Genomic DNA, 26,718 nt, shown 5'->3' with positions numbered 1-26,718 from the left:
AACAAACCAAAGTTTACGTATTTACAAGTTTAACTAACTAACCAAAGTTTACTTATTTACCAGTTTAACTAACCAACTAACTAACTCAGTAAGTTTACTTATTTACAAGTTTAACTAACTAATGAAACAACGTTTACTTATTTACAGGTTTACTTTGTAAGTTTAACTAGCTAACTAACTAGCTAACTAGCTAACTAACTAACTGTCTGTCTCAGGCTCAGAGTTCAGAGACCGTTGACGACACCAGCATCAGACTCCACCCCCACGTCGGCCCTAACCAGGTAAGCCCCGCCCCCCCCCCCGTCGTTATCGACCACCGTAACGCTCGCCATCACCTCTGACCCCTGACCTCTGACCCCTGACCTCTGTGGCTCCTCCCCCTCCTCCTCAGGACCACATGAAGGTCTGCTGCCTCCACGCCAACATCCTCAACTATTACCTCGACAACATCCTGTGTCACCGCGGCAACGAGCAGCATCCCAAGATGCAACGGGTGAAGGTCGACCTGAGCCGAGTCAGCGAGGACCTGCAGGCGCACGGCTGTGTGAGTGTGTGTGTGTGTGTGTGTGTGTGTGTGTGTTTGTGTGTGTGTCGTTGTGGTCGATCTTATCTCTGTGGTGAGTGAAAGCGAGCGCAGATTAAACTGATAATCTCCCTCAATCTCTGCAGAATGTGACTCACTACCACGATCACCGTCACGCCGTGGAGTTTCGCAGGAAGCTAGCGAGTGTAAGTTTTTAAAAAAAAACTCCGACGCACAACGAACCTCACGGAGAAAACCACTGATTTTTAGCTCACGGGGGGAAAACAGGAGCTGCTGCTCTAGCGCTGCCTCGTGTGGTCACTTTGTGTCGTGATATTCGTACGCGCGTCGTGACTGACTCTCTCTCTCTCTCTCTCTCTCTCTCTCTTTGTTCCAGATGGAGAGCGAGCGAGGCATCAACAAAGCCGTGGGCGAGATCCAAATCCTCTTCACGTATTTGTCCAATTACTGCGTTCACGGCAGGAACAACACCGCCGCTAACGCCGCTAACGTCGCTAACGAGGACAACGATGACGACGACACGGTCTGACGCCGCTAACGACGATGCTAATAATGCTGACAAGGGCGACGAGTCCGGACGTCGCTAACGGCGCGTTCCCGACGCCGCTAACAATGCTAACGCTGTTTTTATTTATTTTTATACGTCGACTTTCATACATTTATTTATTCTTATGTTATTTAAATTAACGACATATTTAATGTTGAGTTTTTTTTTAATATTTATAGACTAAAGTATTGATCGATTTATTGATCAGAGTTTTAATAAACGATCACTTTGTCGTCGTTTATTGATCTTGTTGCCATTTTATGGCCGTGATGTTGACCTCGTTCACCTGAGTGTCAATAAAGTTTGCTTTGAATATGAAACCAGCAGTTGTGTGTTTTTTAATGAATTAAACGATCTCCTTATCTCCTCTTCTTCTCATCTTCTCCTCATCTCCTCACCTCCTCATCTTCTACTTGTCTCCTCACCTCCTCATCTCCTCATCTCCTCATCTTCTCCTTGTCTCCTCACCTCCTCATCTCCTCACCTCCTCACCTCCTCATCTCCTCATCTCCTCACCTCCTCATCTCCTCATCTTCTTATCTTCTCCTCATCTTCTCCTTATCTCCTCACCTCCTCATCTTCTCCTCATCTCCTCACCTCCTCATCTTCTACTTGTCTCCTCACCTCCTCACCTCCTCACCTCCTCATCTCCTCATCTCCTCACCTCCTCTTCTCCTCATCTCCTCATCTCCTCACCTCCTCATCTCCTCATCTTCTTATCTTCTCCTCATCTTCTCCTTATCTCCTCATCTTCTCCTCATCTCCTCACCTCCTCATCTTCTACTTGTCTCCTCACCTCCTCATCTCCTCACCTCCTCATCTTCTCCTTGTCTCCTCACCTCCTCACCCCCTCATCTCCTCATCTTCTCCTCACCTCCTCATCTTCTCCTTGTCTCCTCACCTCCTCACCTCCTCACCCCCTCATCTCCTCACCTCCTCATCTTCTCCTTGTCTCCTCATCTCCTCCTCACCTCCTCATCTTCTCCTTGTCTCCTCACCTCCTCATCTTCTCCTTGTCTCCTCACCCCCTCATCTTCTCACCTCCTAATCTCCTCCTCATCTTCTCCTTGTCTCCTCACCTCCTCACCCCCTCATCTCCTCACCTCCTCATCTTCTCCTCACCTCCTTATCTCCTCACCTCCTCATCTTCTCCTTGTCTCCTCACCTCCTCACCCCCTCATCTTCTCCTTGTCTCCTCATCTCCTCCTCACCTCCTCATCTTCTCCTTGTCTCCTCACCTCCTTATCTCTTCTCACCTCATCCCTTCCTCACCTCCTCACCTCCTCCTCATCTTCTCTTCACCTCCTCATCTCCTCCTCGTCTCCTCCTCATCTCCTCCTCGTCTCCTCCTCTCCTCCTGACCTTTGACCTCACCATGTTAGATGTGATGCGTTTAATGACCTTAAAGAAAACAGTAAATTTGGGTTTATTATCGATTCATTTATTGATAAATTAATTCTCTAAATGAATCGTCTGCGTCGGCGTTTTTTTCTCAAACAGGAAACTGAGACGGATCTTCATCTTCATCTTCATCTTCATCTTCATCTTCATCTTCATCTTCATCTTCATCGTCTTCGTCGTGGGCGTCGACGTTTGGACTGTTTTGAGTCACTGTTGTTTTTTGATAAACGGAGATGTATATATACTTATACACATATGTATATGTGTATACTTATACACATATGTATATGTATATATACATAAACACATACATATACATCTATATACATGTATACATATACACATATACATATACACATATGTATATATACATATATATGAATATATACATATGTGTACATGTATATACATGTACATGTACATATATATATGAATGAAATCAGTAGTAATTGTTGATTTTATCAGATTAGATTAATGTTATTTTATCTATGATAATCTCTCTCGCTCACACACACACACACACACACACTGACCTATAAAGTCAGTCAGTGCAGAAACCACAGCTCCATAAAAACCTACTTACCTACTTTAAACGGTTTCAGTGTGTGTGTGTGCGCGCGTGTGTGTGTGTGTGCGTGTGCGTGCGTGTGTGTGTGTGCGCTGAGTCTTGTTCTACGAATAAAAAAAACACTGATCAAACTCTCAGTGTTTTATGTTTTAATGTTTATTTCATATGTTTCAGAGTGTGATGTCACTTCCTGTGGCTCCACTCAGGCTCCGCCCCCTCACCTGGATCAACACTGTGATCATCGTGGATCAATAAAGTGAATATATGGAGTTTAATATGATCATAATCTGAAGTATAATATGATGAAAATCTGGAGAATAATTTGATTATAATATACACCCCCCCACACACACACACACACACACACACACACACTCACACTGCGTGAACCTCGTCTACCTGTGTGACGTCATCACCGGGGATTTCCCACACAGGTGACACCAGGAAGTAAATAAAAAACGAAGCAGACGCTTTTAGATAAGGATCTATTTTAAGCCTTTGTTGTGTTTGTTGTGTTTTTTTTGTTGAGGAAACTAAACACAGAGAAAACCACGCAGTCACGTCACGTTCAGGGAACTCGGACATTTGTGTTCTATTTATAGACACATTATTGTTCCTGTAAACAAATGATGTGACATTATTCAAAACAGTGTGTATTAATGAAAGAAAGTCCCGCGCACATAAACCACGTCTAGGTTACAATTATATTTGTTCATATGTTGACAAAACGGCACCATTTTACAGTCTACATTAATAATAAGTATGCCGAATTAAACACTAGCATTTTTTATTTATAGTGCACTCGTATATGTACGCACACCTGTCACTGTTTAAATATAATACTGAATTAAACCTAAAAATGTAGTTATTCTCAATCAGGTTCTGTGAAAACAAACGCTTCCCCCACGGCCTTTTAAACACAATTATTTACAAATCTACCATCCTATAAAACAATATACGGACATTAATTTAAAGTCATTTTATAATATTTAAGGGAAATAGTTCCTCTTTGAGTTTTTGGAACTACATATCCCATAATTAAGGGCGTTGGTGAACGTAAACAGGAAGTGCACTGTTGCTAACAGTTGGAACCGGAGAGCTAGCGTTAGCCCCCGAGTTTTTAGCCGATATTTTGTTCACATTTGCTCAAAATTAACGTCATTAAACACATGCCGAATTATTTATAACGTGTTTATGTTTGACTTCCACTCGTGTTTGTACCGTCAAGCGTCACCGCATCAACGAGGCCCTTGAAGACGAGGTAAAAACGCGAGGATTCTCAGGCAGGTTCTGCAGCTGGATGTTTCTGGGACTTCACGAGGGGGTTTGTGGACGTTTACATGGGACAGATGGACACATGAGGACACGGATGGACACATGAGGACACGGATGGACAGAGTGAGTGACAATGAATGTGTGTATCGTGTATTTTTAAGGTAAATTAGCAGGAACTGGGACTTTTAAGATAGATAGATTTATCTATCTATCTATAAGCTAATTCACATATTTTTAAGCTAATAAACATCTATCTACTATGCTTACTAGCTGTCTATCTAGCTTTTAAAGCTCATTATCTATTTATCTATTGAGTTCTTTTTGCTAATAGCCATCTTTCTAGCATTTTAGGCTATCTATCTATCTATCTATCTATCTATCTATCTATCTATCTATCTATCTATCTATCTATCTATCTATCTATCTATCTATCTATCTATCCATCTCACATATTTTAAGCTAATTAGCATCTATCTATCTATCTATCTATCTATCTATCTATCTATCTATCTATCTATCTATCTATCTATCTAGCTAACTGTCTGTCTGTCTGTCTGTCTGTCTGTCTGTCTGTCTATCTAACTGTCTGTCTGTCTGTCTGTCTGTCTGTCTATCTATCTATCTATCTATCTATCTATCTATCTATCTCACATATTTTAAGCTAATTAGCATCAATCTATCCTGGTTATTATCTATCTATCTATCTATCTATCTATCTATCTATCTATCTATCTATCTATCTATCTATCTATCTATCTATCTATCTAAGCTAATTCACATATTTTAAGCTAATTAACATCTATCTATCTTGCTTATTAGCTATCTATTAAGTTCTTTTTGCTAATTAGTATCTATCTAGCATGCTTACTAGCTATCTATTAAGTTCTTTTTAATTAATTAAATTAATTAATTTGCCATCTATCTAGCTTTTTAAAGCTTATTATCTATCTATCTATCTATCTATCTATCTATCTATCTATCTATCTATCTATCTAATTCACATATTTTTAAGCTAATTAGCATCTATCTATGTTGCTTAGTAGTTATCTATTGAGTTCTTTTTGCCATATATCTAGCTTTTTAAAGCTACCTAGCTATCTAGCTAGCTATCTATCAGCTAATTTACATATTGTTAAGCTAATTAGCATCTAAGGCGTGTTCCCTCTTGCCTGTTTTTTAATGTCATTTTAAGCTTCAAATGACTACAATAGAAACACAATAAATACATAAATACGTGCTGTGTATTTGTCCAAAGTTCACGATTTAACCTCCGTCTAAACCTTAATTATCTGTCAGACGTCGTTCCTCGTGACACTGACGAGCGATGAAATGTGTAAATTTCCAGCGTATACTTTCAGTTGTTCTGTGTTTGTCTTCAACATTCCTGAAACGCCACAGATTAACAGATTAACGGAGGAAAATCCACCGACACACACACACACACACATATGATATGTGTTAATGATACATATAAGAGGAAGTTTTCGTGTGTTTTCATGTGTTTTCATGTACATGTACAGCGCTAACCAGAAAAATACAGTGTCAAACCCGAGGCGTCTGCTGTTTATGGGTCAAACAGCAGCTCATGACTTTCTGTAGCTGCTCACTCATTGTTTCCCTGAAGTTAAGTTAAGTTTAACCTACATCGATCTCACCGCGGCGCGTAAAAGATGCTAATGTCATCACCGCAGAGCCTAGAAAAAAAGGCTCAACGTTTACTGACACTGATGTTTTAGTGCTAACTCATCTATCTATCTATCTATCTATCTATCTATCTATCTATCTATCTATCTATCTATCTATCTATCTATCTATCTATCTATCTATCTATCTATCTATCAGCTAATTCACATATTTTTTATTTTTAAGCTAATTGGCGTCTGTCTTTCCTGCTTATTAGCTATCTATCTAGTTCTTTTTGCTAATTAGCTATCTATCGGTTTAGGCTAATTTATACCCATCTATCTGTTTAAGCTAATTAACAGCTATTAGCATCTATCTTGTTGCTAACTTTTCTGTCCTAAAGCGTAAAAAAAAATAGACATAGTTAGTAATAGTAGCAATGCTAATGCTAATTCTTTATTTACTATTTAAAAGAAGTTGTCTTTGTTTATTTTGCTTTTTTGGTTGTGCGATTCTTCATCATCATCTTCTTCATCTAATTCATGTCCTTCTTGTTGTTTTTCTTCTCGTTCTTCATCATCTTCTTCTTGTTCTTCATTATCATCTTCTTCATCTAATTCATTGTTCTTCTCGTTCTCCACCTTCTTGTTCCTCATCATCTTCATCTTGGTCTTCATCATCTTCATCTTGGTCTTCATCATCTTCTTGTTCTTCTCGTTCTTCATCATCTTCTTGTTCTTCATTATCATCTTCTTCATCTAATTCATTGTTCTTCTTGTTCCTCATCATCTTCATCTTGGTCTTCATCATCTTCTTGTTCTTCTCGTTCTTCATCATCTTCTTCTTGGTCTTCATCATCATCTTGGTCTTCATCTAATTCATGTTCTTCTTGTTCTTTATCTTCTTGTTCCTCATCATCTTCATCTTCTTGTTCTTCATCGTCTTCTCGTTCTTTATCTTCTTGTTCTTCTTCATTATCATCTTGTTCTTCTTTTAATTCATTGTTCTTCTCGTTCTCCATCTTCTTGTTCCTCATCATCTTGTTCCTCATCGTCTTCATCTTCTTGTTCTTCTCGTTCTTCATCATCTTCATCTTCTTCTCGTTCTTCATCTTCTTGTTCCTCATCTTCTCTTTCTTCATCGTCTTCTTCTCGTTCTCCATCCTCCTCGTCTCCTCTGCTGACACATCTTCTCTCCTCGTCTGTAATCTGGGTCGGACGACGAAGACGAACGGCGACAGCGACAGCGACGACGACTCTGCGTTTTCTGCTCACAAACCTGCTGAGTCGGCGTTTCCTTTTTCAGAGTCCCAACCTAGATTTGATCTCACCACAGCATCTGAACACCAGAAACACCTCAGCAGAGAGGGGAGGACACAGGAGACGAGGAGACGAGGGGAGGACACAGGAGACGAGGAGACGAGGGGAAGACACAGGAGACGAGGGGAGGAAAAGTGATGAAGAGGAAGAGGATGGAGAGCTGGGCAAAGAAGACGAGAGGAGGGCAAGGGAATAAAGGAGGCCTCAAGGAAAGGAGAAGAGGAACTAGGGAAGAGAGGAGGAAACAAAGGAGGAAACAAAGGAGATAAAAGAGGGAAATGTGATCCGAGAAGAAAGAGAACAAAGAGAAGAGGAAAAGAGATGATCTGGAAACTCACAGGAGTGAGTCAGTGATGAGAGGGAAGTTTTGAAAGAGGAGAAGAAAACATGGAAGAGGTGAAGAAGAGGAGGAGGAGTGAGGGAGGAGGAGGAGGAGGAGAGGAGGTATAAATGCAGCACAGAGCTGTGAAGCTGCTGCACTTTTTAAAAACCATGTTTGTCGTCCGCTCGTCCTCCCTCTCTCTCCTCCTCCTCCTCCTCCTCCTCCACCTCTTCCTCCTCCTCCTCTCCATCAGCGCCGACCCCGTTGCCGCGGCGACGACGACCCGGCGACACGCTCCCTCCTGCGGTCACGAGATCCCCCCCGCACTGATCCGAGACCTGTGGAACCAGACGTCCGCCGTGACCCGACAGCTGCCGGTAAGAGCCGTAAACTTTATCGACTTTAACGATCGAAGCGATCGATTATTACGGATCAATAAAGTTCTGAACACCTGCACGGATCAGTAACGATCACTCTGATTGATCGTGTGTCGCGACGATGCGCGTTATTGATTCTGTATTTGTCGTTAAAACGTATATAATATCGTTGGATATCGGTCAACGTGTCGATAATCGCGTGAAAAATGATCGATCGTCGGTTTATTGTGATTGTTTATCGTGTTATTGATCGTGTCACGGGCAGAGCAGAGTCGCTGCCTTCAAAATAAAAGTCCACATATTGATGAGTAAGAAAAAAGGTGAAATGCGTGTTTTTGTTTTTTTTTTGACAGGAAGTGAACGTTTGAAAAAGATCAAAGAGTTTCTGAGTGAAAACACATCAAAGACTTTTACTGAGAAACAAACTTCACACTTTGACTTTTTTACTCACAAATTAAAACCACGACATTTGAAAATATTTGTCATTTATTGTCTTATTGTCTGCTTGTTTTCTTTGTTGCGTTATTATTTTAAATGTTTCAAAAAAAAACTTCTATGGAAAATATCGTACAAATATCTACATTTTTTGATCGATTGTCTCTAATAACGCGTTTTTTTTTTGCATTCGCAGAAAGAAGAAAACTCCTCCAGACGAAAGAGGCTGCTGCCCAAGTTCTGCACCAGTTGTCCCACGGTCAGTGAACGCATCACGGAGAGAAAAACGTGATTTTTTAAAAAGTTATTTCGACTTCTGGTTTTTGTGGAAGTGAATATTTTTGATGATGAACCTCGGTCTCTAAGATCTAATACTTTACCTCCACCATTGCTGTGTGTATGTGTGTGTGTGTGTGTGTGTGTGTGTGTGTGTGTGTGTGTGTGTGAGCTCCCAGAATGCACCACAAAAGTGACGTAAACTGGTCAAACCAGCTGGTTCCAGAGTCTGGACTTTTTCAGGAGGAAGTGTTTCCTTTTTTGAGCTAAGGAGATTCCCTCAGATTAATGTTTGATCCCACGAGGCGTTCAATGTCTGCAGGGAAAAAATCATGTCACCCCCCCCCCCCCCATTAACCATTTACAGTTAATTTCTTTAAAAATGTCAAATTTTCTATCAAATACTGGAAAAAAAAAAACACGCCCGATTTTATCTGCCGTACTTCATTGGAGTGCTAATGTGTTAGCATGCTAATTAATCGAAGCTTAACATTTAACACACCTTTATAATGCTAACGCTGACTAACTTGGAAACAGCACACTGAGTCATCATTAGCATGTTAGCATGATATATTGCAGTCTGGACCAAAAGATGGGTGATGGTTAGTGGCCAGTGTTAGCATGCTAACACTACATGCTAACACTGACTAACATGGAAACAGCATAGTTAATCATCAGTAGCATATTAGCATGATATATATGTGTGTGTGTGTTCGTGTGTTTTAATTCTGGAGCAAAGTAAGATCGCTAATCCTGATTAGTATGCTAACACTGACTTACATGGAAACTGTTCACAGAAACATCATTAGCATGTTAGCATGATATATTTGTCTGGACCAAAAGATGGGAGTTGGTTAGTGTGGCCAGTGTTGACATGCTAACAATCAATGCTAAGGGGTGGTAAACATTACACCCTTATGAACATTAGCATGTTAGCATGAGATCGTTCAGTCTCGGACCAAACTGGTGGACATACGGTGGCTTGTCTTAGCAAGCTAAAATTATGAACATGGAAACAGTACAGCTAGTCACGAGTAGCGTGTTACGTAACGGTAGCTAAGTAAGATGGCTAATTATTACATCTGATCAACGTTGGCATGTTAGCGTGAGATATTTCAATCTTGGGTGTGGGCAGCCACTGTTATCATGCTGTGAGCTAAGATGGCAAACATGCTGATCATGTACACCTGGTCAACATTAGCATGTTAGCATGAGATATATTAGCGTGGACAGAAGTGGTGGACTGTTGGCAGCTGTTGTTAGCATCACTAAGAAGGTAACCTAAGATGACAAACAGGCTAATCATTACACCAGGGGTCCACATTAGCGTGTTAGCATGAGATATTTCAGTCTGGACCGTTAGCTACCAGTGGCTAACACGCGCGTCTGCTCCTCCTCAGCATGCGATTGGCTGGCTGGAGGTGAAGGCGGTGATTGACGTGTACCAGAGGAGCGTCTTCAGCAGGGACTTCGTCCAGAAGCTCCTCCCCCTTCACTACGAGGACCTGCTGTACCGACTGCAGTTCACACTGCATCACTGTGTGAGTACACAACTGTGAACGCACACTGTGTGTTTGTGCACACTACACTGTAAAAAAAATACACTGTAAAAACAGTGTAATTTATTTTTTACAGTGTACACTGTAAAGAAAAACTACACTGTAGAAACAGTGTAGTTTATTTTTTACAGTGTAGTTTTTAAGGTTTTTACAAACTGTAAAACACTGGAAAAGAACTACACTGTAAAAAAAAAAAACTACACTGTCAAAAAAAAAAACTAAACTGTAAAAAATGTTTGTCCTTTGTTCAGGTTCCTTCTGCCCGGCCTTCGAAATGGTTCAAAATCATCAAGAAACTGGAAAAGAAAATGAAAAAGGTAAAGGAAAAAATCCAGCGTTTCCACTATGAACCACTCACTCTCCCTGCACCAAAGCCCATAGAGAAAAACAGTGATTTTAACATCACAGAGACACAGGAGTTCACAGGAGTTGTTGATCCACTGCTGCCTCCATCACTAACTTCACACTCTTCGTCTTATTTTGTAAAATTTGTAAAAAATTTAAAAACTTCATTTGGATGTACTTTAGTGACACAAAGTGACCACACGAGGCAGCAGAGGACCAGCAGCTCCTGTGTCCCCCGTGAGCTAAAATCACTGATTTTCTCTATGGACTTTGGTGTGGGAGAATAAAACTTCAGTTTCCTGTTGTTAAAGTCTGTCTAACAGTGAAATAAACACGTGTTTCTAAAGATGTCGTACGAACGATACTCAGATATCGGAATTAACGTTGACTCTTTGTCGTCCCGCAGAGACGACGTGAATCCGCTGTGAAGGCCGTCGGAGAGTTTGCGTACGTCCTGCGGTGGATCGACGAGCTGGCTAAATTTTGACTTTTTATTTTTTTATTTTACACAAACATCAGTGTTTATTGAGTATTTTGTCATTTTAACTATTTATTATTTTTATTTCACTCATCGGAACCTGACGTCAGCATCTTTTTAAATACACGTGTTACCTCTGCACCTTTATTTAACAAAAAATAAGTTATTTTTTCCAGCAAATATTTATAATATTTGTGTTCAGAGAGTATTATTTTTAATATATTGAACTGAAAAAAAATGATATAAAGGACGGTGTTTTGTATGGAGTGATGTAGCTGTTTATTTATATGGGGAAAAAAGTGAAATAAATTATATATTTTTGTCCCAACCATTGCTCACCTGTGCTTATTTTGAGTGTTTGTCGCCCTCTGGTGGTCAGGAAGTGGTAATGCAACAAATGTTGGAGTTTTTTTTATTATTTATTTCATCACTGGGAGAGAAAAGAAGAGGAAACTAAAACAAAAGAAGAAAATGGAGTTTAAAGCTCGTCAGGATTAACGGAACAGTTTGAACAAAAGCAGAACTGAGTCACGGCGGAAACTCTTCATCATGAGCTCCGCCCCCGCACACTGACATCATCATCATCATCGTCATTTCTGCTTTCTGTTCCCTTACGTCGTGGCTTGAAAAATTGCAAGCTTTAGCTCGATACGTAGCCTGGGCTACGTCGTACATATTTCGCTCCACAGACGTTGTCGCTAACTTCAGAACCTCTGGGGAAAAAGGGGAACCGGCCACAAACGTGTCATTCCCCCCCCCCCCCCCCCCTTCCGGCGTGCAAGAGGCGGAGCTTAACACAACGACGATGGCGACAGAGAAGCTACGTCCGGCGGCTAAAGAAGAAGCGGACGTTGCTTCCGTTTCTGCGGCGTTCGGTTGTCGGTCTGTCCAATTGCGTACCGAGGCGTTTTTCGTCCACGTATATCGGCCACGCCCCTATTAGCGCTAGCCAGGCTAACCCGATTAGTATGCTAACACTGACTTACATGGAAACAGTCATTAGCATGTTAGCGTGGTATAATTCAGTCTGGACCAAAGTATGGGAGTTGATTAGTGTGGCCAGTGTTGCCATGCTAACAATTGATTGCTAAGGTGGTTAACATTACACCCTTATAAACATTAGCATGTTAGCATGAGATTGTTCAGTCTCGGACCAAAGTGGTGGACGTTCGGTGGCTTGTCTTAGCAAGCTAACATTATGAACCTGGAAACAGTACAGCTAATCATGAGTAGCGTGTTAAGTAGCGAGCTAAGTAAGATGGCTAATTATTACATCTGATCAACATTAGCATGTTAGCATGAGAGATTTCAATCTTGAGTGTGTGCAGCCACTGTTATCATGCTAATGCTGTGAGCCAAGATGACAAACATGTCACTTATCATTACACCTGGTCAACATTAGCATGTTAGCATAGGATATATTAGTGTGGACAGAAGTGGTGGACTGTTAGCAGCTGTTGTTAGCATCACTAAGAACGTCAGCTAAGATGACAAACATGCTAATAATTACACCAGGGGTCAACATTAGCGTGTTAGCATGAGATATTTCAATCTTGAGTTTGGGCAGCCACTGTTATCATGCTAATGCTGTGAGCTAAGATGGCAAACGTGCTTATCATGTACACCTGGTCGACATTAGCATGTAAGCATGAGATATATTAGTGTGGACAGAAGTGGTGGCCTGTTAGCAGCTGTTGTTAGCATCACTAAGAAGGTAAGCTAAGATGACAAACATGCTAATAATTACACCAGGGGTCAACATTAGCGTGTTAGCATGAGAGATGTCAATCTTGAGTGTGTGCAGCCACTGTTATCATGCTAATGCTGTGAGCTAAGATGGCAAACATGCTTATCATGTACACCTGGTCGACATTAGCATGTAAGCATGAGATATATTAGTGTGGACAGAAGTGGTGGACTGTTAGCAGCTGTTGTTAGCGTCACTAAGAAGGTAAGCTAAGATGACAAACATGCTAATAATTACACCAGGGGTCAACATTAGCGTGTTAGCATGAGATATTTCAATCTTGAGTTTGGGCAGCCACTGTTATCATGCTAATGCTGTGAGCTAAGATGGCAAACATGCTTATCATTACACCTGGTCAACATTAGCATGTAAGCATAAGATATATTAGTGTGGACAGAAGTGGTGGCCTGTTAGCAGCTGTTGTTAGCATCACTAAGAAGGTAAGCTAAGATGACAAACATGCTAATAATTACACCAGGTTAACAAGCGGCTGTTTTCCATTTCTGCGTTCGGTTGTCGGTCCGTCCGATTGCGCACCGAGGCGTTTTCGTCCACGTACGTTTGCCACGCCCCTATTAGGGTTAGCCAGGCTAGGCTAGGTTTGACAAATTTTGCAGGAGAAAAAAACAAACAGACAAAAAACAGACAGACTTCGCCCTCAAATTACATAAACTTTATCCAAAACTCTGCAAATAAACTCACTCGTGTCTAGAAACACCGTATGCAGATGATGTGCTGCTCTACGTTTTAGTTGAACCAGGTTGTTATTGGCGCGCGGCGCGTCTTGTTTTTGTCAAATTAAACTTAAAACGTAAAGATGAAAACGACGCGTTTAGTCATTTTCACCCGTTTCACGACGTAAAACCTGGTGTTTGATAGTTTGACGAAGCGAATTCAGGGTCAGAATTCAGAGGCGACGATGGCAGAGAGTGAGCTGCACTTGGGAAAGTCTAACCTCCGCCTCCTACAGAAGGATGTGGTGTGTGTGTGTGTGTGTGTGTGTGTGTGTGTGTGTGTGTGTGTGTGTGTGTGTGTGTGTGTGTGTGTGTGTGTGTGTGTGTGTGTGTGACGCTCCTCCCCCCCCCCCCCCCTTTGGTTTTGACTTCTAGGAAAAACACATACAGAGGAGAATGATTTCAAACGCAGGAGACGAGCTGTTAATTCCACTTCAACGTTTACTTAGAAAGCCAACAGTCAGTGTGTGTGTGTGTGTGTGTGTGTGTGTGTGTGTGTGTGTGTGTGTGTGTGTGTGTGTGTGTGTGTGTGTGTGTGTCAGACTGGCACACAACTTTTGTTTGATTCAGAAACATTAAATCATTCGCCTGCGTCTCCACCACAGGAAGTTTAATTCAATGATTCACGACTCGTCGGTCGTATCGAGAGTTTAATGATATCACCCTTTTTTTTTTTTTTTTTCAATGCAAATTCACCCACTCATTCATAACAGAGGAAAAAAGAAATACTGGATTAAACCATCACCACGTCAGCAAAAAAAGAACCCGTTACTCAGTAAAAGTCACTTATGAATACTTATAAATACACATCTGTCATTATCATTATTGTCTGTTTTTTCTTTACCCAAAAAGTTTCTATTTCACACGTACGATAAAAAAAATATAGCACTCATGCTAGTAATCGATCATAAAAGAAGTTTTTTAATATATATTTTAGTTAAAACGTGTTGGAATCAACACATTAATTAATTTACTGCACTTTAATGACACATTTTCCACTTCCTCCCACTGTGCTAAAATAATATATATATGTATATATACTGTATTTATATATAAACTGTATTTATATAAAATAATCCGAGTAAAAAAACAGCTGCAGCTTCACAAAAAGGCAAAACAACATCGGATCCAAACTGGAGCCCTGTGGAACGCCAGCAGATCGGATCAGGGTTTATCGGTGCGTTCCGGTTACGTCGGAAGTCGTAAAATCGGAGTGACGTCACCTACAAGTTGACCACGTTCCACCTGACATGAGTACGCAAACGTATCGCAAGCTAGCCATTGTTAGCCGTAACGACACGCGTTGTTTCACTTTGTGTTTGTGAGGTTGTCCTGACGTTTTCCAAGTCGGAAAGCCGACTTTCCGACTGCGACTGGAGCGTACCATTATTTGCTTGCGGGGTTTTAAAATTCTTAAAAATGAAAAAATATCTTTCTTTCTTGTGAAATCATTAACTTAACTCTTAAGTTTTGTTTTCCGGATGATGCCGCAGTCATCGTTGATGAGTCATTTCAAAATGGTGTTAAGAATTATTTATTTAAACCTGTGTGTGTGTGTGTGTGTGTGTGTGTGTGTGTGTGTGTGTGTGATAACACTCCTCATGCAACATTTGAATCTGGACTCGTGAATGTCATGAGGTCTGAACGGGGGAATCCCTGGAGTAACGGCGGCTCTACCTGCGCTTGATGACTCAGGCTTTGGTCTGAACGCCTTGTGGTGGCGTTTCCAGCAGCAGTGACGGTGAATCTGCTGCAGTCACTTTCAGAGGCCGTTTCCACCTGAACAGCAGCAGCAGCAGCAGCAGCAGCAGCAGCAGCAGCAGCATCATCTCTGCCCACGATGATGCACAACATTTCTTCCTGCACAGCGTGTTCTAGAGAAAGTCGACTCATGACTTTTAAAGCCGTTGAAATTCCCCCCCTCTCAAACACGCGGCACGACGCGATTTCTGCATTCAATCGTCCAAAAAAACGAGCCAAAAACGTTTCTGTCGCTCTTTAAATCAACAGAAAAATGTGTTTACGTTCAAGAAAACAAAGAATATCCACAATTTACAGTCACACTGTATTTTGAAAGTCCATTATAATGTGTGATCTACAGATTCTAAATCTAACCCCACACAGAAAGTGCCCAGTTTCACGTTAGCATGTCATCACAAGTATCAGTCACTGTTTGGGCAGCCACTGTTATCATGCTAATGCTATGAGCTAAGATGGCAAACATGCTTATCGTTACGCCTGGTCAACATTAGCATGTAAGCGTAAGATATATTAGTGTGGACAGATGTGGTGGACTGTTAGCAGCTGTTGTTAGCATCACTAAGAAGGTAACCTAAGATGACAAACATGCTAATAATTACACCAGGTCAACAAGCGGCAGTTTTCAATTTCTGCGTTCGGTTGTCGGTCTGTCCAATTACGGCGTCCAAATCATAGATTACTTGCTTATCTATTAGTTGGGGAAACTACACATTCACCATTGATTTGGCGAACAAGCGGAGTGAGTGAGTTCCAAAGGGTTGGAGCAGTGACTCGGAATCGTTGCCGGGCGGTGTAGGTTGGTGTCAGATTCAGGAACCAAAGGATTCCCTCCCCTCCCAGCTTTTTTGCCGACGGCGTGGTCCTACTGGCTTCGACGACAAAGTGCGAATCGGTTTGGATGAAGATCGAAATCCGAGGCCGCGGTATTCAGGAATGTTCACTAGTAAGGGACTGGCACGGACTGGTCCAGCGATTCATTTGTGGTGAAAAGGGGAGTCGGTTTACCGGCCGTTCTACGTTGCAACCCTCGCCTTTGGGCCGGAACTGTGGGTGAGGACAGGAAGAACAAGACCGCAGATACAAGCCGTCGAAATGAGTTCCCTCCACAGGGTGTCTGGGCTCATCCTTAGAGATCGGACATCCTAAGAGGCCGGGAGTCGAATCCCTCGGAATCCTCGGGCATCTAGTCTGGATGCTTCTTGGATGTCTCCCATGGCTAAGTGAAGAAGGCCTCTAGGGGCAGACCCAGGATACGCAGGAGAGATTATATCTCGCGGACAACCTGGGAACGCCTTGGGTGCCCCACCGGCAGAACCGGTCTGGGTCGCAGAGACAACAAGAACCAGAACCAACAAGAACTACAGTTGACGACAGAAGATCATCACTCGTAGACTAGGTGGTCAAAAATGGACGACCAAAATAAAGTGATACCAGTACGACCAGTTTGTCAGTTTTGTTCTCCCTGAAACCCCGACCCTAACCCCAGCTCAGGTCTTTGGGTTGCAAAACAAACTCCCCACACCTGGGAAGGAGTGACTGGTTGGAAGATAAGATACCAGAACCGAGTCATGGCAGAAATAAGTTGGCTTGGGCCTGTTTGAAACCTTGAAAATCGGACAGGAAGTCCACGGAGGGAGGACAAAACTGTGGCCACGCGCTAATCTGGAACACCTGAGATTATGTCTCTTGGACGGCCTGGGAACGCCTCGGTGCCCCACCGGCCGAACCGGTCTGGTTCTTGTTGTTCCTGATAACCGCCAGAGAACTCCCTGAAACCCTGACCCTAACCCCAGCTCAGGTCTTCGGGTTTGCGAAACAAACGCCCCACACCCAGAACATGATTTTTACGAAAATTGGGGGGGAAGCAGTAGTGTTGCACCTTGACCTGGGAACTCCCAGGAGCGACTGGTTGGAAGATAAGAAACCAGACCACATAAATAAGTTGTGTTGGGCCTGTTTGAAACCTTAATAATCAGCGATAAAACCTTGAAAAGTCCGCGCTGCTGCATTTCGCGCTAATCTCGAAACACCTGAGATGAAGGTCAGATCTCCAGTGAGTCAGTTAGCGATGCCGTAAATGTGAGCAGAGCTAAAGGACACCAGTAACTTTTACAAACTTTCTTCCCCGAACAGTCATCTGTGCACAGGAGGTTTGAGTGCAGGGGAAGACGCAGCCCACCCTGTGGATGCTGTAGAAAACAAAGGTTAAAGAGGCCACTGTACTTTCACTCTGAGGCTGCACGGACCCCCGCGCTAGCTCAACCTACTTCTGTTGCACGAAGGCGCCTACTCACTCTGCTGCGCCATAAAAAAACCACTGCGATGTCAACGATTTCATGCTAGGCCTGTTTTTTTTCTTCAGTTTCAGTGTTTGTGTTGCGCTAAGCTAAACTTCTGCTGCTAGCGCCGAAACAAAGCACGCTCGGTCGTTGTCGTGGTTAGCGCCCCGGGGTCCTTTCTGCACGGAGGTGACGTCTGTGAGGGTTTTCAGTTGTAAACACTTTGTAATGTGAGTTTTTAATAATTGTTTGTATCTTTGGTTCCTCTTAGATTATATCGACGGCCCCTCGTTTAAAAAAAAAAAAACCCCTGGAAAGGTGGCGCTAGGTGTCGTGATTTTTTAGCTTTTGTCAATGAATTAGTCATTGTTGGGTGAAAAAAAAGTGGATTTTTATAATAATGCTAACAATGGCTAACAATGCTACTACTTTTGCTACATGCTAATACTTTAAGATACATTCGTGTTTCCGACTTCTCAACTAGCGCTGAACGTCACTTCCCAGGACATTAGACACGTCCACGAGTTCTTTTAAAGTTCTTTTAAATGTTCAGTATTTTGTTGTTTTGCTTCTTTTCTGGAGTTAAAAAAAACCCATCGCATTATTAAATGATCGTGAAAAAAACACTCCATTCACGTCTTAATCTATGCACACGTCTCAGTTCCAGTTAAGTTTAAGACAAATTCACTTTATAAACCTTACTTTTGGGCATAAAACACACAAAATAAAGGCAGCAAAACAACAGCGGATCCAAAGCGGAACCCTGTGGAACGCCAACGCTGAACTCGCCTGCAGATTCACTTAATAATTGTCCATTTTTTTAAATGTGTTTATTATTTTATAGCAGAAAACAACAATGCCACTAATTGAACAGTAAATCCATTAGAAACAATGTGTCAAAGTGTTTAATTTTTTTTATATATTTGTGGACGTATATTAGCATAAACACAAACACGACGCGCTCGAGACGTTTCTGCGTCGTTTTTAATAAGGTTTTGAAGGAGCCGTGCATGCAAAAGCTGCCGTGCACAGAGGGTTTGCACACACACACACACACACATGCACACACACACACACACAAAGGTCTTTATAGTTTCATAAAGCTTAGATGAGGTTTGATAAAAAATCTTTGAACCACACACACACACACACACACATATCACTGTGCAAAGCTGCTGCTGATGATGCTGATGCTGCGACAGTGAAACTCTACTTCAGCCACTCTGACCCCTGTGTGTGTGTGTGTGTGTGTGTGTGTGCACGCTCAGGTGCACGTGCACGCTCACAGTGAACGGGAGTGAATGAATGGAAACCTGACCAGGGAGTCTCCTGAGTGCGCGGGGGTTTAGAATTAGCGCCGCGACTTTAGAGGAAAAGTCTTGTCGAATCTGCTGTTTCGGGTTCTTCTGCTGAAAGCCCACAGACCACAGACGTACACAACCACAGACACACAGAGAGACACACACACACACACAGTTACACACACACATATATATATACAGGCCCACAGGTCAACACAACACACTCCGCCGTCGAGACTCTTCAACGCTCTCAGTCTCACTCTCGGACAAACGTGGTCCTCGTCCTCGTCCTCCTCCTCCTCGTCTTCTTCTTCTTCTTCTTCTTCGTTGGTTGTCCCCCCCCCCGTCGTGGACATGTCTCTGGGCTGTGGGTCACTGGGTCTCCTGGTCTTACTGGGTCTGGCTCTGGCTCTCGGGAGTCCGCACCGCATCAAGCCCGAGAAGCAGCCGTCCGAGTCCACCACCGACCTGCTGGTGAGTTTCCCCCCCCCGCGGCGTCCCACAGGGCGCCGCTCTGGGGCCGCTGTCGTTCTGCTTTAACGGCGCTTTTAATAACATTAAAAAACAAAAGGCTAAAGGTTTTTAAGGGTTCTCTCTTTACGTAAAGAAGAGATAAAGACTTTAGCTCACGTGCAGGGATTTTGTGCCTAATTTGAGAGATTAAGAGATGATTGAATTCCCTCCCGCGACTTCCTGCGGTGGCCGTGGATTAGCGTTTATCCGTTGACACGGAAATGGCAGATTGTTATTATTACTCATAATGATCACTGTGGTGAACCAGAGTCTGATTTCACACTTAATCTACTGTTTTAACGTGTAGTTATTACATGTAGGAATGAATGAATGAATGAATGAATGAATGAATGAATGAATGAGTGCACGAAAACTGAACTCATACATTTCAAGACAGGACATGTGTTGATAAACAAATTTGAATATGAATTTAAATGTAAAAAGTATTTTAATAGTAATTCTGGTTTAAAAGCAAAAGCAAGTTTATTTTCCTTAGAAGAGCTTTTCTTGTTTTTCTTGTTTTAAATAATATATGGAAATTAATTGTTAGAAATTTATGTTTTTTAAATTATTTTTTATCTACATCCATTATTAATTATTTTTTTTAAAATTTAAATCCGCTTATTAATTAATTAATTAAATAATTAAATAATTTTTATTTTATTTAAATCCGTTAATTAATTAATTAATTAATTTTAATTTTTTATTTAAATCCATTCATTAAATAATTCATTAATTAATTAATGAATTAATTAATTAATTCATTAATGAATTACTTAATGAATGAATGAATGAATGAATGAATGAATTATTTATTTATTTTTATGTATTTTCTTCGTATTTTAATATCCAACATTTGATGCTCCCTATTCCCAGTAGGTGGCGCAATGACTATCATTGATTATCATTGTGGACCTTATTATTATTATTATTGTCTGTGAAAAAAAAAAGGTGTCAGAAAATTGCTTTTGCCAACCAGCTTATAGTTGCACTACCGCCCCCTACTGGGCTGGAGTTTATTGGTGGTGAAAACTTTGTCGGATCACCGTAAATCTCGGTCAGATCGCGATTCACGCAGTTTCCGATGAACACGCGGAGTTTGGTGCGATCAAAGACTCAGTTTAACTCAGATTCCCGTCGAGTTTAATTCAAATGCACTTATTTTTTTTAAAGAATGAAATGAATAAATAAATAAACTCTCACACTCTTTGCGTTTTGCAGCGTCTGAAGGAGCCCGAGGTCGGAAGAGAACCTCTGTTCAAGTCTGTGGTCAGACGCATCAACACGTCCTGTCAGGTACAGAAAACTAAAACATGTGTTTGTTTGATATCTTTATTTTTAATAAAAAATAGCCCTAATATTTGTAAATAACTACGCCGAATACTATATATGTGTTTCTGTACATAAGAAAAAGTTCATACATAGAATAATATATAAACAAAACTCTCTCACACCAAAGCCCATAGAGAAAACCAGTGATTTTAGCTCACAGAGACACAGGAGCTGCTGGTCTACTGCTGCCTCGTGTGGTCACTTTGTGTCACTGAGGTTAATCCGAATTAAGGTTTTCAAAAGCCCTTAGTGATGGAGGCAGCAGTGGATCAACAACTCCTGTGAACTCCTGTGTCTCTGTGATGTTAAAATCACTGGTTTTCTCTATGGACTTTGGTGCAGGGAGAGTGAGTGAGTTTCCAAACTAAAGTCTTTTTTCCTCCACAGAGGAAAGAGGACGTCCAGGTGATGAACGCCACTCTGGGCGTCTACATGAGGATCTTCTCCAGCATCCTCCTCCAACATCATCATCATCATCATCATCAGAACCAGAACCATCACCTGGGCCGAGACTCTGGCGCCGCCCTGCTGGACACTCTGTCAGACTCTGAGCAGGAGCAGGTGACGATGGAGTTGATGGTTCTGCAGCGGGAGGTGGAGGAACTGAGGAGGAGACTGAGTGTGGAGAACCACACCACGGAGAACCTGCTGAGAGAACTCAACAAGATCCAGGTGAGTGTGTGTGTGTGTGTCAGTGTGTGCGTGTGTGTGACGGTCTTCTGATCCTATCTCATCTACTTTATCTTATCTTGTCTCCTCCTACCTTGTCTCCTATCTTGTCTCCTCCTATCTCATCCTGTCTCCTATCTTGTCTCCTCCTACCTTATCTTGTCTCCTATCTTGTCTCCTCCTATCTCATCTTGTCTCCTCCTATCTCATCCTGTCTCCTATCTTGTCTCCTCCTACCTTATCTTGTCTCCTATCTTGTCTCCTCCTTCCTTATCTTGTCTCCTATCTTGTCTCCTCCTATCTCATCTTGTCTCCTCCTATCTCATCCTGTCTCCTATCTTGTCTCCTCCTACCTTATCTTGTCTCCTATCTTGTCTCCTCCTTCCTTATCTTGTCTCCTATCTTGTCTCCTCCTATCTCATCCTGTCTCCTATCTTGTCTCCTCCTACCTTATCTTGTCTCCTATCCTGTCACCTCCTATCTCATCTTGTCTCCTCCTATCTCATCCTGTCTCCTATCTTGTCTCCTCCTACCTTATCTTGTCTCCTCCTTCCTTATCTTGTCTCCTATCTTGTCTCCTCCGATCTCATCCTGTCTCCTATCTTGTCTCCTCCTTCCTTACCTTGTCTCCTATCTTGTCTCCTCCTAACTTATCTTGTCTCCTATCTTGTCTCCTCCGATCTCATCCTGTCTCCTATCTTGTCTCCTCCTACCTTATCTTGTCTCCTATCTTGTCTCCTCCTATCTCATCTTGTCTCCTCCTATCTCATCCTGTCTCCTATCTTGTCTCCTCCTACCTTATCTTGTCTCCTATCTTGTCTCCTCCTATCTCATCTTGTCTCCTCCTATCTCATCCTGTCTCCTATCTTGTCTCCTCCTACCTTATCTTGTCTCCTATCTTGTCTCCTCCTATCTCATCTTGTCTCCTCCTATCTCATCCTGTCTCCTATCTTGTCTCCTCCTACCTTATCTTGTCTCCTATCTTGTCTCCTCCGATCTCATCCTGTCTCCTATCTTGTCTCCTCCTGCCTCGTCTCCTCTCCTCCTGCCTTGTTTCGTCTCCTCCTACCTTATCTTGTCTCCTATCTTGTCTCCTCCTATCTCATCTTGTCTCCTCCTATCTCATCCTGTCTCCTATCTTGTCTCCTCCTACCTTATCTTGTCTCCTATCTTGTCTCCTCCTATCTCATCTTGTCTCCTCCTATCTCATCCTGTCTCCTATCTTGTCTCCTCCTACCTTATCTTGTCTCCTATCTTGTCTCCTCCTATCTCATCTTGTCTCCTCCTATCTCATCCTGTCTCCTATCTTGTCTCCTCCTACCTTATCTTGTCTCCTATCTTGTCTCCTCCGATCTCATCCTGTCTCCTATCTTGTCTCCTCCTGCCTCGTCTCCTCTCCTCCTGCCTTGTTTCGTCTCCTCCTACCTTATCTTGTCTCCTATCTTGTCTCCTCCTGCCTCGTCTCCTCTCCTCCTGCCTTGTTTCGTCTCCTCCTACCTTATCTTGTCTCCTATCTTGTCTCCTCCTTCCTTGTCTCCTCTCCTCCTTCCTCCTCTCCTTCAGAGCTGTGTGTCCTCATGTCTTCTCTTGTCCTCTGTCAGTTTACACTTTCACCACAAGGTGTCACTAACTCTCACTTTATGATTTAAATTCTCTTCAATGAAACAACAATAAAAGTTTATTTATATCATTCTCATGAATAATAAAGATGATGTAATGAATGAATAATGTGTGTGTGTGTGTGTGTGTGTGTGTGTGTGCAGGTCAATGACCAGGTGAACCAGCGGAGGGCGCTGGCTGAGTTCCAGATGGTTTACAAGGCGGCGTCTCTGATCGTGGCCACGCCCACTAACTCTGACCAATAGGAATGCTGGGAAAAGTTCTCCATGACGACTGATCATCACTCATTTACATAATCTCTGTTTGTTTCCATGACGTCAGCACTTTTGTGTATTTATTGTTATTTATGGAGTAATTTCACGTCAGTTTAATTGTTTTATTTAATTTAATTTAACAATTTTTTTTATTTTATTTAATCTTAATTTAACAAAAACGTTTTTCAATTTATGACTCGTTTATTTGTTTAATTTAATAATTTATTCAATCTCATTTTTTTTGTTTGTTTGTTTGTTTTCTTTTGAATAAAAACAGAAACAAACAAAGCTCTGAGTTCTTTCATCATTTCTGACAACAGAGATTAACAGTAATCTTAAATCATCTAATCTGGTCTCAAACCTGCATTTAAAATCTGATGTCGTCTCGATAATCTCATATGAATAATCTCTAATCTGAAATAATCTGATGTCATAAAATATAATATGTGAATTATATTTTAAAATTTCCCTCTAAATAATCTAATCTGACACTGTGTGTGTGTGTGTGTGTGTGTGTGTGTGTGTGTGGTGACCGCAGGGGTTTTCCCTCGCGCTAAACAATGACGTCATCTGAATTAGAAGAAGCTTCAGTTTCGTTCAAAAGTTTAGAAAAACTGAATCATCTCAGGTGAGAAGGAAACATGTGACGTCACCAAAGAAAAACGTTCACGAAACATTTATATTTACATTTATAAAGCAACAACTTTACGGATTTACCCGAAAATATGTGTTTAAATGTTAAAAACAACTTACAGGTGTCCCTTAAATGCATCATATGAAACTAGAAACACTAAAATTCACAGATGTTCCGTGAACGCGTCTCGTGCCTCAGCAGCCAATCACAGCGCCTCAGGTGTTTCGCCGCGGCTGCTCGCCCGGCGGACGTGTTTGAGCACCGCGACGACCGATGGCGGCGGCAGCGGCGTCTCGAGCTCCTCGCGCACCTCCGACATGTTCGTGAAATCAGCGGGTCACGTGAGTAAGTCCGGCGCGAGCCACGGGACACCATGGCTAAGCTAGTTTTTAAGCTAGTTTTTAAGCTAGTCTGGCTAAACACGTTTGGCCTAAAGTGAACGAAGAAACGTTTATTATTAAACCGAATAATTACATAACTTGTGGTTGTTTGAGGTACTGCACCTAGAACCGGACATTTAAAACAATAAAGTAAATGTTTATTTACAGATTTTGTTGACTTAAATATACTTAAAAAGTACAAGAACACAAAAGTTAGCAGCGTGGACTCGGCGAAAAACTGATTTTCGCCATTTAAAAAAAGAATTGCCGTTTAAATTCTACGTTGGTTTAAGTCTACGACATCTTTAGAACGAGTTTCGCGTCTTTATTTCACTGTTAGACAGGAAACTGACGTTTGTAAACCACTCACTCTCCCACACCAAACCCCACAGAGAAAATCAGTGATTTTAACATCACAGCAACACAGGAGTTCACAGGAGTTGTTGATCCACTGCTGCCTCCATCACTAACTTACTATGTCTTATTTTTTTTTAATTCGGCTTTCATAAACCTTCATTTGGATGTACTGTAGTGACACAAAGTGACCACACGAGGCAGCAATTAGACCAGCAGCTCCTGTGTCCCTGTGAGCTAAAATCACTGATTTTCTCTATGGGCTTTGGTGTGAAGTGTTTGAACTCATCACTTTTTTACTTGCTGTATCTTGTAGTTTGCCCAGTTGTCCAGTAGAGGGCGATACTTTGACCTACAGCACGTCTTTTTGACCTAATCTTTGTGATGTGACACGAAACAAAAAGTTGGCTAACTGTGTTTAATACAAATGTTTGTTCGGTTGTTGTTGTTGTTGTTGTTTTTTAACTTTGAGTAATTTTGTAGCTTAGGATCAAACGTGAATTTATCCATTTATTTATTTATTTATAGTCGGTGATTGTTTACAGTAACGTTTTAATGTTGTCACTTCAGCTGAAATTAAGTGAAAATTTCACACTTGTGTCTGAAGAGAAACGAGTGTGAATTCCCTCAAAACCTGTGAAACCTCTTCCTGTGTGTGTGTGTGTGTGTGTGTGTGTGTGTGTGTGTGTGTGTGTGTAGGGGATACCCGTGTCTGTAACACTCGTCCACTTCCTGTTTCCTGTTGTCAGGATCCAGAGTAAAATAAACCGTCCACGCTTTACTTTGAAATGCATGATTGATTCGTGACGCGTACACATCGCGTACTTTCACTTTTGTGTTCTGCTGTTGTTGTTTTTTAAAACTTTTACCTCATTTCTGCATTGAAACTAGTGTGTTTTCTAAAGGGATATTTCAGGTGTTTGTTGCGTGTGTGTCGTTGTTAGCCTCGTGTGGCACCTGTACCTAGCTAACCCTGCTAGTTCTCTGTCAAAACACCAGGAAAATACGGATTTTAATCGCATAGCAAAAGTCACGCTAAGTCTACGACGTTTTAAGATCGTGTTCGTGTCTTTATCTCACTGTTAGACAGACTTTACCAACAGGAAAGTGACGTTTCTAAACTCACTCACTCTCCCACACCAAAGTCTGTAGAGAAAGTCATTGATTTTAGCTAGTTTTTTTTTTACGATTTTTACGATCGGCAGTCATTAGTGCTGTCAAACGTTAACGCGTCAACGGCGTTTAACGGCGTCAACGTTAACGCACGGCGCGTCGTGACGTCATGTTTACGTGACTCCCGATTGTTAAAAAAGAGTCTCTAAAGCTAACGCTAAACTTTAAAAACAGAAGCACACATACGCGGGTACGCTAACGTTATTTGTAGCGCTGCTCTTTTAGTTTAATAAACAGAGTGCTCCAGTTGCACTGTAGGCTAACGCTAACGGTGCTAAAAGGAGCTAACGGAGCTAACTGGTAAACTGGTGCCTGGACTCCGGCGTCGCGGCACGTAAACACAACGCCGCGCGCGTCTTTTTCCTGTCAACGCCGTTTAACGATAACCTATTGCACAGCACTAGCAGATATATTGGAATGCTACATCGGGGTTTCTAAGTTGCGATTAAAAAAAAAAAATTCAGAGTTCCGACCACAAATAGAACGAAGCATTAAAACGGAGCCATAAGCTACAAAATGGCCGCCGTGTTCCACAGACGAATAAGAGATGAAACTCCTCAGGGAAAAATAAAAGTTTTTACCGACGTTGTAAAATTTGTCGTAGACGAGTCGCCCCCTGATGGACGCCAAAGAAAATACAAGGCTTCAGACGCCACGTTACGCAGCGTTTTGACTCATACAATGAGTCTCCAAAGCTAGCGCTAAACTTTAAAAACAGAGGCACACATACGCAGTACGCAGGTACGCTAACGTTATATGTAGCGCTGCTCTTTTCGTTTAATAAACGGAGCGCTCCAGTTCCACTGTAGGCTAACGCGAACGACGCTAAAAGGAGCTAATGCAGCTAACGGAGCTGCATTAAAAGTTTTAACCGACGTTGTAAAATTTTTCGTAGAAG

The 26,718-nt window shown here is 41.9% G+C and overlaps 1 protein-coding gene across 1 annotated transcript; it reads left to right on the top strand.

Annotated features, from left to right (window-relative positions):
- Nucleotides 1-7,468: 7,468 nt before the first annotated feature.
- il26 (interleukin 26) lies at nucleotides 7,469-11,078 on the top strand (the record flags this gene model as incomplete). The annotated part of the gene is made up of 5 exons (XM_083902830.1): nucleotides 7,469-7,976; nucleotides 8,608-8,670; nucleotides 10,088-10,228; nucleotides 10,498-10,563; nucleotides 10,998-11,078. The coding sequence occupies exons 1-5, from the start codon at nucleotides 7,728-7,730 to the stop codon at nucleotides 11,076-11,078; spliced, it is 600 nt and encodes a 199-aa protein (XP_083758956.1). The 5' UTR covers nucleotides 7,469-7,727.
- Between the last annotated feature and the right edge of the window lie 15,640 nt (nucleotides 11,079-26,718).

This window comes from Microchirus variegatus (assembly GCF_963457635.1).
Source record: "Microchirus variegatus genome assembly, chromosome: 16".
NCBI classification, from domain to species: Eukaryota; Metazoa; Chordata; class Actinopteri; order Pleuronectiformes; family Soleidae; genus Microchirus; species Microchirus variegatus.
The sequence above is the reverse complement of the archived record's forward strand: the minus strand, read 5'-3'. Positions and strand labels throughout refer to the sequence as shown.